Genomic DNA, 13,500 nt, shown 5'->3' on the forward strand with positions numbered 1-13,500 from the left:
ATTGTATAACCTTTTTGACGTTTATTCATATATTATAATCGCTATATGTTTTAACATTTAAAAGTTTAAAACCACCAGAATCATGACAAAATATATACTTTTTCATAACTAGAATATCAAGTTAATTATTAATCTTCAGTTAACTCATATTAGTTTATAATCATATTAGGTACAAAGTATAAACATTAAATATTAAACTTAGAAGTTGAGTAGGAAGTTTCTAATTTAGTACATACGACTATAATACGAGTATACCGTTGACATAGTACGTTTTGGATTGTTGAGTTTCCACATAAATTCAGCTAGATGGCGCCAGTCGGTAGTTCTACTGCTGATTTGGAGACTCAATTTGACGGTCTTGAAAAATGCATAATATCATAGGCCGATGTTCAACCTGTATATCTTAAATCGTGATTATATATTATGTTGATAAATAAAAAGGATATTTTCGTATCACCCAAGGTGGATATATAGATATACATATATATATATATATATATTTAGAATATATTTATATATATCCACCTTGGTATCACCATTGATAATACAATCACAGAATAGATTAATACCTAGATAGATTAAAGTTATAAGTACAACACATGTATCTATGTGTATCACAGAAATACAAAATTTAATCCGGTGAAAGTTTTTCCAATTCGGCTTCGGGCGCTTCGGTATTCACTTCACATTTGTGTTTTACTGATTTGTTGTCCTCGATGCAAAAACCATAGATAAACGATTTAAGATTAAAAATTACCACAAATTGTAGTCGTAGAGCCGAGTAAGTTGGTCGGACGTTTGAATCTATATTTTGCTGCTCTGCGTTCACTTGTACACGTGGCTCATGTTAAAATGTCGTCTGCTATCGAAAAGAAAAATTTAATTTTGCGGAACCTTCAAGAAGTTCTTGGTGAAGACAAACTCGATGTCATACTAAAAGAAAGAGATTTAAAAATTTATTGGGGTACAGCCACAACTGGACGGCCACACATTGCGTATTTTGTTCCAATATCCAAAATAGCGGACTACTTAAAAGCTGGATGTGAGGCACGTATAAGACAAATATTGATCAACTATTATAGTAATGTTTAAAAGATTTGTATGTTATTTTTGTAATGGCACAGGCCATTAGGTCAAGAGCCAATTCATATGTATAATAAACAGTTGAATATTATTAAGAATTAATGATAAATTGTATAGTATTAATAATATTAATACCTAATGACCAATAAAATAGGTTTTTAAAATTAGATATTCCACATTCTGTTAAATTTAAAAAAAAATCATTTCAAATGATTTTGAAATAATTAATAAACGTTATGTGTACTAGATGAGTTGCAGAATTATGAATGTATTAATTTCAATATCAGACATAGATTTAGTTTTTATGTTACAGTTTTGTGAGTTCTGAAAATTTTAATAAATAGCTACTATGTATAATTCATACAGATTAACTTGATTCTGTCTTTAATTATTTCAATTATTATTGGTTGATTAGTTTTAAAGAAGTTATAATTTAATTGTCGGTATAGTATTGGGCATACAATTCATCTTTTTTAATTGAGCTCCCAGATTTCAGGTTAACAATTTAAAATTTATAGCATAGCTATTGAAATTAGTAAAGTATTTAATTTAAGTAAAGTATTTAAGATTAATATTTGAGTTAATACATAACTTACATTTTATTTTAACTAAAATATTAAATAGTAGTGGTTTTAATATTCACGTAGAAAATCAACCAATATACCAATATAACAAAAACATTTTTTAATTTGTGCTATTAAAATTAACTATATTATCAAGCATTAATTATAGCATTTGATGATATGTCAAATAAATGTATTTAATTTTAAAATGTTGATTTAGGTTACAATATTATTTGCTGACTTACATGCATATTTGGATAATATGAAGGCACCTTGGGAACTATTGGAACTCAGAGTACAGTATTATGAGCACTCAATTAAAGCTATGCTTAGTTCAATTGGTGTATCACTTGAAAAATTAAAATTTGTACGAGGAACAGAATATCAACTTTCTAAGTAATAAGAATCTTCAAAACGATAACGGCCGTATTCATAGTTGCTGCTTAAAAATAAGTATTGCTTAAGCTAATTTTGTATTAATAACTAAATGTAATGCTTAAGGTAGGCCTTGACCAACCTTAATTTGAGTAATACTTTTTATTTTCTTAAGCTAAAGTCTCGTTTATGAATCTTATTTGAGACATAATTGTAGCTTAAGCAGGGCTGCATTTAAGGAGGGCACTGGCTACAACTGCCCTGTGCGCCAAAATGTCTGAAATTTGGTCCCTTGTAGTTAGTGGACAAACATTTTGCGGGGTAACTTCATACCACTCCACTCCGCCCATCTAAACTTTAAATATTTATAACTCATAAACTACTCACCCTAAATTTGATTTTTATAAATAAAAATAATTAAAAAAATACTCTGCTTTGGATTATAAAATTAAAACTCTCTGCTGTCATTCAAAAAAGTAAAAACTTAAAAAATTATAAGGATAAAAAATATTTTCAAAAACATTAATACTTTTTGAAATAATGTATTTGGTGATAAAATAATCACTAATTAATATGATCCATGAAGTAGGTACCTAAATATTGAAAAAAAAAACTTGTATTATGATGAATTACAAGCAGGACTTCATACACTCAATTGTATCTTTGCGGAAGGGGGAGGGAGGAGGAAGAGAAAGGTTCATGAAATTATTAAAAAATATTTTTTAAAAAAAGCACACTTTATTGTAAAACAAATATTCTTTTCTTCACTCATAATTTAAAAAGTTCATGAAGATCCCTCCCATATTTCCCGTGAGTAAGCAATTTTTTTGCACTGGGGCGTATAATTTCTCAATGTGGCACTGAGCTTAAGCAATACTTATTCTTATCATCAACTATTAATATGACGAATAATATTTTATTGAGAACTTGTTTTTTTTTTAGAGAGTATACAATGGATATGTACCGATTGAGTTCTTCAATTTCTGTACATGATGCTAAGAAAGCTGGGGCTGAAGTTGTAAAACAAGTTGATAATCCACTACTATCTGGGTTGCTATATCCTGGTTTGTTATAGATATATTTTGTTAAAGGTTACAGATAGATAATAAAGAAATGTATTTATTATACATCTTGATCGATTCATCACTAATTGTTATACATTCAAAATTATAAGTTAAAAGTTAAGACGCAATATAATTTGGTAATAATAAAGTCTATGGTGTTATCACAATATTCAATTAAAGACATTTTCTTTTGCTACAAAACTTTAAAGAACATATGGTATATCGTCATGTTGGTAGAATATTATTTTGTATTTTTATTATTTTTCCTTCAATATTGGTTATAATATTACATGTAACAAAATATGGTTTGGTCCATGAAATTGTTATTTTTGTTTTTTTAAATAATAATTTTTTTTTAAAGGATTACAAGCATTAGATGAAGAGTATCTCAAAGTTGATGCTCAGTTTGGTGGAGTAGACCAGCGTAAGATATTTACAATGTCTGAAAAATATCTTCCTCAGTTGGGTTATGAAAAAAGAATACATTTAATGAATCCTATGGGTTAGTTTTGTTAATCTATGTATAATTTTAATTTTGATGTCAAGGTATAACTACTTAATTGCTTATATATTATTTTATGCTTAGTTCCTGGGTTAGCTGGAGGTAAAATGTCTTCTTCTGAAGTGGATAGTAAAATCGATTTATTAGATTCACCAGCTACAGTTAAGAAAAAATTGAAAAAAGCATTCTGTGAACCCGGAAATATTGCGGAAAATGGTTTACTTGCATTTGCTAAACATGTCATTTTTGGTTTATTTGAACCTAATGAAAGTATGATTTTTAGTTTATTTTTTTTTTTAATACATATAGACAGAAATGTAATTACTTTTACTTCAAGAATTCAAAATATCAAGAAACGAAGCCAATGGAGGAGATTTGAATTTTAGCGCCTATGAAGATCTTGAAATTTGTTTTTCTGAACAAAAGCTGCATCCAGCTGATTTAAAAGCATCTATTGAATTTTATATCAATAGACTGTTAGATCCAATTCGACAAATATTTGATAAACCTGAATTACAGAAATTAGTTGCTAATGCATACCCAGCTCCAGTCAAACCCAAAAAAACTGGTATGTTTCAAATATAGTATCAAGTCTTATATAATTTAAATCAAATTTGTTGAATATTTTATTTCATAAATCATCATTTATAAAATAAATATTCAAACTACTTGAGTACAAATATTAATTTAGACCTACTAATATATATATAACTATGTTAATTTTTTGATATCGGATCTTACTATTAATTTGTTATATATTTATTTTAATAAAATATGTAATTGTGGGTTGTAAGCTAGGTTTAAAGGTTTTTGGTTCTGATTGTTGTGATAAATGTATTGGTTGTACAAAAGTGTAAGTTACTACATAATTGTAATTAACAAATAAGTTCTAAAATATCCTTAAAAATATTTAGACTGACATATTGTCTTCATTCAAAATTGTTTTTTGTATGCTATTATTAATTGTCATTAAGTTTAAATTTAACACATACATTATTGTGACCCTACAATGCGGCACACACAAAACTTATTATTCAGCTGAGCAATTTTCCCAGTTATTTTTTTTTTTTCATATAAATAATGTAAATTTGTTAAATTAATTTTTAAAATACAATTAGCGTTGCATTTATAAATTTTTTTTGATATTGTTTTTAGTTAATTCCTCTAATATATATTTTTTTTAATTTTGATGCAATAGAGAAAAACAACTCCAATCAACAAGAAGAGATTTCCCCTAGTCGTTTGGATATTCGTGTTGGTAAAATAGTCGAAGTATCTAAACATCCAGAAGCGGACGCATTGTATGTTGAAAAGATTGATCTTGGTATGTATCTTACGTGTTTATTTAGAGCTAATATTATACAAGAGTTTTATCATTATATATATATCTGTTAATTAGCAACTTTCTTATAAATTTTAATATTTATATAAATTACAGTAAACTCGCGTTGAATACGCTGTTGAGTGTTGATTGATATTAAATGTCTCGCCTAATATAATTTACCTCATAATACATTTTTTCAACTAGTCCCTTGGAGTTTGTCTTAAATGGTTTTTACTTTACATTGAGAACTAGGCAATATAAATTAATTTACGGTCATGTACTCTTATTGTAATAAATAACTTGTTAGTAGTTTTTAATTGAATAGAACTAATTTTCTCTGCTTATTGATTATCTAAAGTTAAATGATTTTTATTTATTAATATTTTTTACAGGTGAAGAGCAGCCTAGAACAATAGTTAGTGGTCTTGTAAATTATGTACCAATTAATGAAATGCAAGATAGATTAGTGATTGTATTATGTAATTTAAAACCTGCCAAAATGAGAGGTATTGAATCGAGTGGAATGGTTCTTTGTGCATCAATGTATGATTAAATATTTATTTTAAATTTATTTTAAATTATTTAAGTCATGTGTTGTCTCTATCTTACAAGTGTGTAACAGCAAATGTATGCTCAGCAGATCATGTTAGCTCCGTTAGTTTAAAAATTAGAGTGATTTGACCTATTATAAAACTTGATACTGAGAACATTATCTATGTTTGTGTGATTGTTTTTTACAATTATTCAGTTTTTTAGCAAGTTATGCGTATATAATGACGAAGATTAAAAATTCTCATAACTCACTTTTGTTTTTACTACCAAGTTTCATAATAGATCGATTCACTCTAATTTTTAAACTAACAGAGCTAACATGATCTGCTGAGCGTAAATTTGGTATGTTACACACTTGTAAGACGGCAACAACACATGCGGGTATGACATCTTCTTGAAATAATTTTTGTACGGTTTTTATCGTTAAATAGTGAAAACAACGGAGTTAAGTCTGTTGAGCCTTTAGAACCAGCTGAAGGAAGTAAACCAGGCGATAAAGTTTTTATTGAAAGTTATGAACAAGGTGAACCAGACAAAATTTTGAATCCCAAAAAGAAAATTTGGGAACAACTTCAGGTAAAATATTATTCATAAACTAATTCTTTTTTTATATCTTAAATTTATTAAAATTTATTTTTTTTTAGGTTGATTTAAAAGTTTCAAATTTATGTGAAGCTCAATGGCAATCCAACAACTTGATGACAAATGCTGGAAAAATTCTGAGCAAATCCTTAAAAAATGTTAATATTGCTTAATTTTTTTTAAGATATAATAATAACAATTAAATATATACATAATTAAATACAATTTATTTTTCATGTATATATACATTCTAAAATAATTGAATAATACAATTAAAAATCTTTTTCAAGTGCATACAATAATTAACAACTTGAATGAGTCACTACACTCATAAAGTTTGAAACATTTGAGTTTTCCTCTTCATCAGAAATATCACTTAAAACCCTTTCGTTATCAACAAAAGTGGAATTGAAAAGCTTTTTTGAATTATGCGTTTGTTTTTTAATTGTTTCAAATAGCAGTTGAAGTTCTGTCTTAGCTAATTTTATGGCTGATGCTTCTCTGTTATATGCAAAATAATTTGTATCGATATCATGTTCTACGTAACTTTTATCACCACACTTAGGAAAATCTTTTATTAGGTCGTCTTCTGATTTTAATGATGTCATTGAAACAGATTTAATATCTTTATTTTCTAATCCAGTTAATACAATTTGCTTCATTTGTCTGAAAAAAATATAAAATATAAATATTTACAAATACAAATTTTTTATTTAATAATTTAATAAATGTTAACTATAATACAAATCAATGTATATTAATATTATTTTAGAAATCAGCTGAAGCTAAAATAGCTTAAATATATCAATTAATTGAGATTTTTTATAAATAGAAACTTTAGAAACACAAGTTATCTTAATTTATTTTGTGGGTTGGCTGCAGTCAGTCAAGTAACGTGACTGACAGTAAGTAACATATGCTGCCACTAGTTCTTGGATGGGTGATCTACCGTGTTTGTAGTGGGAAAAACCTTGCCACACATACACGTGTTGCTTACTTACCATTTCAACCATAACAACCCTACCAACCTACAATAGCTAATGACCATAGTTGCCGGGCTCAAATTCAAAAAATAATTTCAATTTTCAATGCTTGTTTGCATTTAAAAAAAAATATATTTTACATTTATAATGGTTAAAATGATTTTTTCACAAAAATACTGAAGCATTCTTGATTAGGTAGATAAAAATGCAAAATAGAATTCACATGTTCTAGAAATAAAATGATATATACTATTCTAACGATTGTTACATCCTTACTTCTATTTGATAAACATAACGTGTACGATAGGCACATATTATGCTAATAATGCTCATAGTAATATGTTATATATAGGTAATATGTACCTATTATTTACAATAATATGCTGACTTTATATTAAGCCGCCCCTCCTTTTATGGTGCCACATTTATTATTGTAAGGCTACCCAAATACCCATATGTAATAGAAGTTCTCACAAATTCTCCATGATTACCATCACGAGCACCTAAACTCTGAGAAAGTGCTACATTTTGGTAAACTTTGTTTGTAAATACTAAGTAATAATAAACTTTTATGTATTGACAATTATTTGGATCAATCATAATTTATTTGTAATATTAAAAATATGTTCAAAAGAAACTAACTTCTTCCCATTCTCCTGAATATCCTATATTTAACTGGTCATCCCCGAATATGTTACATATTTGTGGAGGCGCTGAAGCTCTTAAATAGTTGAAGTTACAATTATGTGCAATTGGTTTAAATTTTTATTTTGTTACTAGTTAATTTATGTTAATTGAAGTGTATCAAAATAATAAAGTAAAAGTGTAGTCGGGTAAAGAATAATTGAGGTTTTTATATTATTTAAGAATTATAATATTATAAGTATAAGTTAAAAGTATTAGGAATAGGAGTAAAAGGATTAGATACTTTAAATAATAAAAAGGTGGGTAAGTGGATGTAGCTCTGCTGTACAGTAGGTTACAAGTGGGTCACTGTATAATGGATAGTATTAAATTTGAATTCAATGATAAAATATCACTGTATAAGAAAAACGATTCTGAGCGGAGATGGTATGTCAGTCTACGTATAAGATATATTATATACTTATTTATGGTATTAAAAAAAAATTGACCAATAATAGGTATCTATAATAAATTCCAAATTAATCATATCACAATATCCATTAGGTACACTTATAACGCGTTATAAATCAAGAACAAACCGTGATACTATCCTAGATATATAATATTATACTTTAAAAGTTTCAAGTACCCACGAATAATATTATACAATCATAACAAAATAATAAAAATAGTTATTCTAGGTTTTATAATAAATCAAAATATTTAGAAAATTTTATGGTGTATAGAAAATGCTGATATAAACATTCAGTCAAAATTTCATGTAACTACGGTCATTTTTATAAGAGTTTCACCAAAAACCAAAATCGATATTTTCGAAAACAGATTTTGTTTAAAAATTACCGTTTTTTCTTAATTTTTTTTGTTTTTCACGGCGCTTTTGAAAACTACTGGAAAAATTTCACTTTTGACCCCCTAAAGTACCAACTAGATTCACTTTCCTATCAGAAAAGATACTGTTGAAGAAAATCTAAGCACTTTTACTGTCCTAAAAGGTGATGACAGACACAAAAAAAAAATAAAAATAAAAAATAAAAACACATCATTGTAAAATCAATACATTCATCGTTCCACTGAGAATCTAAAAAAAAAATTAAATTAAATTTTTTCGAGATTTTAAGTGTTAAGCCTAAGAATAAGAGTAAAGGAAATAAAGGAATAACGCTATTAGAGAATTTACATAATGAAATTAAAATTATTGAATTTTTTTGTTAATATTTACGAGATTTTAAGCATTAAAAAAAAAGTGTAAAGGAGTAATATTCTCTAGTAATATAATAAAAATAAATTGAATTTTTTTTTTTTGAAATTTATGTGAATTTAAGTATTAAAAAAGCAGGTAAGTGGATGTTGCTCTGCTGTAAGGAGATTACAAGTAGGTCATTGTATAATGGTTGTATTAGTCTTGAATTCAATGATATAATATCATTGTATAAGATAAACGATTCTGAGCGGAGACGGTTTGTCAGTCTGGATATTTTATATTTTGTTATTTATTTTATCATGTAAGTTGAATTAATATTAAAATATTATAATTTTTTATTCGTTTCTATGGTGATAAACAAAGCGTTAGAAATTAAAATCCCATTTTTAGCGTTTTTTCATTATTTTCCGGTAGTTTTTCCCGTGGCATTAAATAACTATTGAGGAAATCGAAAAATGACCTTTCTAAAGTACCATCTTGTTCCAATTTGCTAAAAGATAAGGTACTATATGTTGAAATCGAAACACTCCTTCTGGAAGAAATTTTGTATACAGGATAAAAAAAGAAAAAAGAAATAAATAAATAAACACCATTGTAAAATCAAACAATAGCTTCCTCGCTCCGCTCAGAATCTAAAATAAGAGTATAAGTAAATAAAAGAGTAACGTGGCTGATGAATATATACATTAAGAATCATATATAGGGTAAGTAGGAATGTATAAGAATAAAAGCATAGTTATATAAAGAGTAGGGTAGGAGAACATTTTATTTTAAGTGAACATAAGCAATGTTTGGGTAAATAAAAGTTTTTAGGGGGACGGAGTGGCCAAATGGACTAAGGCGTCGGTTTGAATCCGGCCACAGGCGTCATTTTTCTTCAGGCATGTCATGGTGTCTGGAGATAGATGCTGCCATCCACCACCCGGGCTAGGCAGAAGCCTTCGGGTGCCCTACTTGAAATTCTGCCAAACCTAAAAACGTGTTTCAACCAACCGTTCCAAATGCCTCCCACCCTCACTATAAAAACCACAAAAACAGCTAATGGCCACAGTTGCCAGGCTTAAGTTCAATGAAAAAAAAAAGTATTTAAAAGACAACAAGTTTTCCATAAAACGTAATAAGAATAACCAAATAGCAAGTGGCACTATCATACATCGCAAGCAAAATCAAAACATGATACAATAGAAAAATCTGCAAATGTATTAGGTATACACTGTCTATTATTTATATACAAATTAGGAAATGAACAACTTATTTACTGTGTTATGGAGTATGGACTATGGTTGTTTTGCTCAGTCTTATTATTTACTAAGTGAATAAAGTAGTTTTAACAACCACTTTTTTAATATAAAATATTTAAATATGTACCCATTACCTATAGCATAATATTATTTAATAAATGTAAAAATAATCAACCAAAAAGCATTACTTTATATCTGATCTAAGCTTGGAGACTTCATTATCTTTGAGACCACTGGTAATAGCTAATTTCTCCAGATCTGATTTAGTAATTTTGTTGAATTCATTATTTTCTTTTAGTATTGTTTGGTAAGTATTATTATGTTCAGTTCGAATATTTCTATTCACTTTGTCCGTAATCTATATAATAATATTAAGTATAAAAATTTATCTTATAAAAAAAAAAAATTGATTTACACAAACTTTGTTTTTATTTGATAAATTATTCAACCTTTTATTTAAACTAGTAATGATAATTTCCTGGTTTCTAATCAATTTATCTGAAGCTATAAGTTTAGATTTAAGTTCTGTGATTGTATCTAAATATTCACGCTCGCGATTATTCAACTTTTCCAATGAATTGCATGATTCTTCATATTTCCTATTTAAATATTAAAATTAAAAAAACATAAACATTCAAAACAATTTTTTAATGTATTTACTCGAGTAAACTATCCCTTTCAGATGTCACACACTGTAGTTTTTCTTTACATTTAGTGTTATCTTTTGTCAACTGACTATAATGATTTTCAAGTTCTGATATCTTCCCTAGCAGTACGGACAAATATTTCTAAAATATAAATTATTGTAAAAAATAAAATATTAATAATTTGTTAATAATAAATACATCTTTACTTACATTTTCTTGAGAACTGTTATCATATTTTAAATCTTTACAATAATCATTATCTCTTGTTGGAACCATAGAATTGTAATTCATAATTGGGATATTATTTATTTTAGGGCTATGCAAATTTTCAGCACATTCATCAACAATTCTTCCAACAACCACTTGCATTTCATCAACAATTTTTGCAATGTCTCCATCTAATTAACATTCAATCAAAAAATATAACAATTCATAAAAATACAAATATATTAAAAATTATAAAAATTGTTTTCTAACTTTTAACACCTGGGTACTCCACAATTTCCTTTAGTAGAAATTGTAATGTTCTGATCGGATTGAATACAGAAAGTGAATTAGAACTTTTACATTCTTTATCAATAGGTGAATCACTACACTGTACACTCTTGGCCATTGCTTAAAATAAAAACTAATTAAATATTAATTTAAAAAAAAAAAATACAAATGTTCATACTTTTAGTATTCATCTCGGGAATAGAGGGATATTTTTTAGGTTTAATTTTGGAAGTTATTGCTGTATTAGTACCGACTGATTTTTTATTTAGTAGGTTACCCCAGGTATTCTGTTTTTCTGGTAAAGACGTTTTATATTTTGGTTTTGATAATGAAATCATAGCATTTTTCTGTTTACATGACTTTGATTCCATAATCCTATGTTGATCCTGAAAAAAAATATGCAATTAATTAACAGTATCTACTAAATTATGTTCCATTTTCTATAAAATATAAGAAAATATCAATTACTTTATTTTATTATATTTATTATTATATTTAATCAGTGTATCGTTTTTTGAGAAAATAAACAATGTTGAATTAGCTTAGTGTTTTGATTTCTTTTTATTTAAAGTGAGTCATTGATGTATATTAAAATAGATCTACGATCTACAGTCGGGAATCGTCATGTGTAAATGATGACCAATAACTTTTAATACAACTGGCACCATCAAACGATGACTAAATAACAAATAACTATAATACATTATTTACAAGTTTTAAAAAAGTACAGTAAGTAGATAAAAATTAAGGAACAACCATTGAAACTTCTATTGAAATTAAAGAGTAGGTATGAATGAAATTTGGAAGTAATAACAACAAGAATAACAAAGTACAAAAAGCAAACTAATGAACTTAAAAACATTGCATTATATAGAATGATAATTAAATCTTTAATAGGAATAGTGTATAACTTAGTATGTAATTTATTTGGATAAATAATAGGGATTTATTTTTTTTTAATATTGATAATTTAAAATAATAGTGTACCTAGGTTATACTTGTGATTCTATTATACCTATTTAACATATTTCTATTTAAAAAAAAAACTTAATATAAGATAACAACTATACACTTACTTTTAAATATGTAAATATACTGTAAATTATTAAATTAAATGAGTATCGATTTGATTTATACTCATAGAATTCACGAATAAATAAGTATCCAAACACAGCAAAAAATTAAAATTAAAGAATGTTGAGAAACTTATTTTTGATTATTTTGCCAAATTTGACTAGTTTTAATAATTAATATTTAAAAGTCTGTACTCTGTAGTCTGTATGCTTGTAATGATTTTAGAAGGTAGAGTACTAGAGTGTAGAATACTGAATAATAGAGTATAGTCTATGAACAAAAAAAAAACCATTTAAAAAAACCGTCATCCGCGATTCGTTATCATGTTTTACTGCTATCGCCTATTGGAACAAAATAACATCACAGATTATATAAAAATATATAATATATAATATATATTATATTAGATATATTACATACCAGACAGTAAATAAAAACGGTTTATTGGCGATCAAAAGCTTATCAAATTGATAAGCTGAAACGGGCGCGCTGTGTATTATTTACACAGAATAGATGAAATCAGAATGGACACTCTCCAAAAACCATGATAAGAGCTAAAGTGCCACCAGTGTAGCCATATACTAAAACTATTTTCATTTTCTGATTTATGTCGCAAAAGACCACTCTGTGTAACTGTTTTATTTGGATTTGTTTGTAAGCAAACTGCTTTTTTGGAGCTCGTTTGTAAAAAACAACTTAAAAATTCATTTTTCATAAAAAGTGAACACGAGACATCTACAAGGCCTCTGTCATACTTAATTTGATATTTTGAATTTTGATTACTTTGAAATTCTTGTGATAGATTTCATCTATTCTGTGCTTATACCACGATCTCAGAGTAATAATAATTATTATTATATATATTATTATATATTGTTTTATATAATCTTGATAACATATTATTAAAAGGAAAAGGAAGTGACTATTTTCCATAGATATTAAAAGAATGGATAGGCCACAGATTTATATATTATATATATATCTGTGGGATAGGCCTATTAGGCCATACTATCTTATCATACGTGCATGAACGTTACAAGCACGAACTACTACATAGGACTGGACACTGTATAAAATAAGTGGCTGCAAAGTTGTACGGTGGTCGTACGCTTGCTATGTAGCTGCTCTCTGGTGGCATTTTTTTATACTGTGCTGTTGTAAATTATTTT

The 13,500-nt window shown here is 27.0% G+C and overlaps 2 protein-coding genes across 3 annotated transcripts; one reads left to right on the plus strand and one right to left on the minus strand.

Annotated features, from left to right (window-relative positions):
* Positions 1-580: 580 nt before the first annotated feature.
* LOC100163888 (tyrosine--tRNA ligase, cytoplasmic) lies at positions 581-6,285 on the plus strand. The gene is made up of 10 exons (XM_001945402.4): positions 581-1,047; positions 1,867-2,042; positions 2,964-3,085; positions 3,447-3,587; positions 3,672-3,857; positions 3,925-4,155; positions 4,786-4,911; positions 5,304-5,454; positions 5,895-6,039; positions 6,108-6,285. The coding sequence occupies exons 1-10, from the start codon at positions 853-855 to the stop codon at positions 6,216-6,218; spliced, it is 1,584 nt and encodes a 527-aa protein (XP_001945437.1). The 5' UTR covers positions 581-852; the 3' UTR covers positions 6,219-6,285.
* An 8-nt stretch (positions 6,286-6,293) lies between these two features.
* LOC100575044 (uncharacterized protein PFB0765w) lies at positions 6,294-12,686 on the minus strand. Of its 2 annotated transcripts, none has more exons than XM_008191712.3 (8): positions 12,334-12,686; positions 11,436-11,643; positions 11,240-11,377; positions 10,973-11,160; positions 10,776-10,903; positions 10,537-10,714; positions 10,304-10,473; positions 6,294-6,711 (listed from the first exon to the last, which is right to left on the minus strand). In XM_008191712.3, the coding sequence occupies exons 2-8, from the start codon at positions 11,626-11,628 to the stop codon at positions 6,348-6,350; spliced, it is 1,359 nt and encodes a 452-aa protein (XP_008189934.1). In that variant the 5' UTR covers positions 11,629-11,643; positions 12,334-12,686; the 3' UTR covers positions 6,294-6,347. The 2 variants fall into 2 exon arrangements, with proteins under 2 accessions (XP_008189934.1, XP_008189933.1); XM_008191711.3 differs by having other exon boundaries at positions 10,531-10,714.
* Positions 12,687-13,500: the final 814 nt, after the last annotated feature.

Source organism: Acyrthosiphon pisum, chromosome A1, assembly GCF_005508785.2.
Source record: "Acyrthosiphon pisum isolate AL4f chromosome A1, pea_aphid_22Mar2018_4r6ur, whole genome shotgun sequence".
NCBI classification, from domain to species: Eukaryota; Metazoa; Arthropoda; class Insecta; order Hemiptera; family Aphididae; genus Acyrthosiphon; species Acyrthosiphon pisum.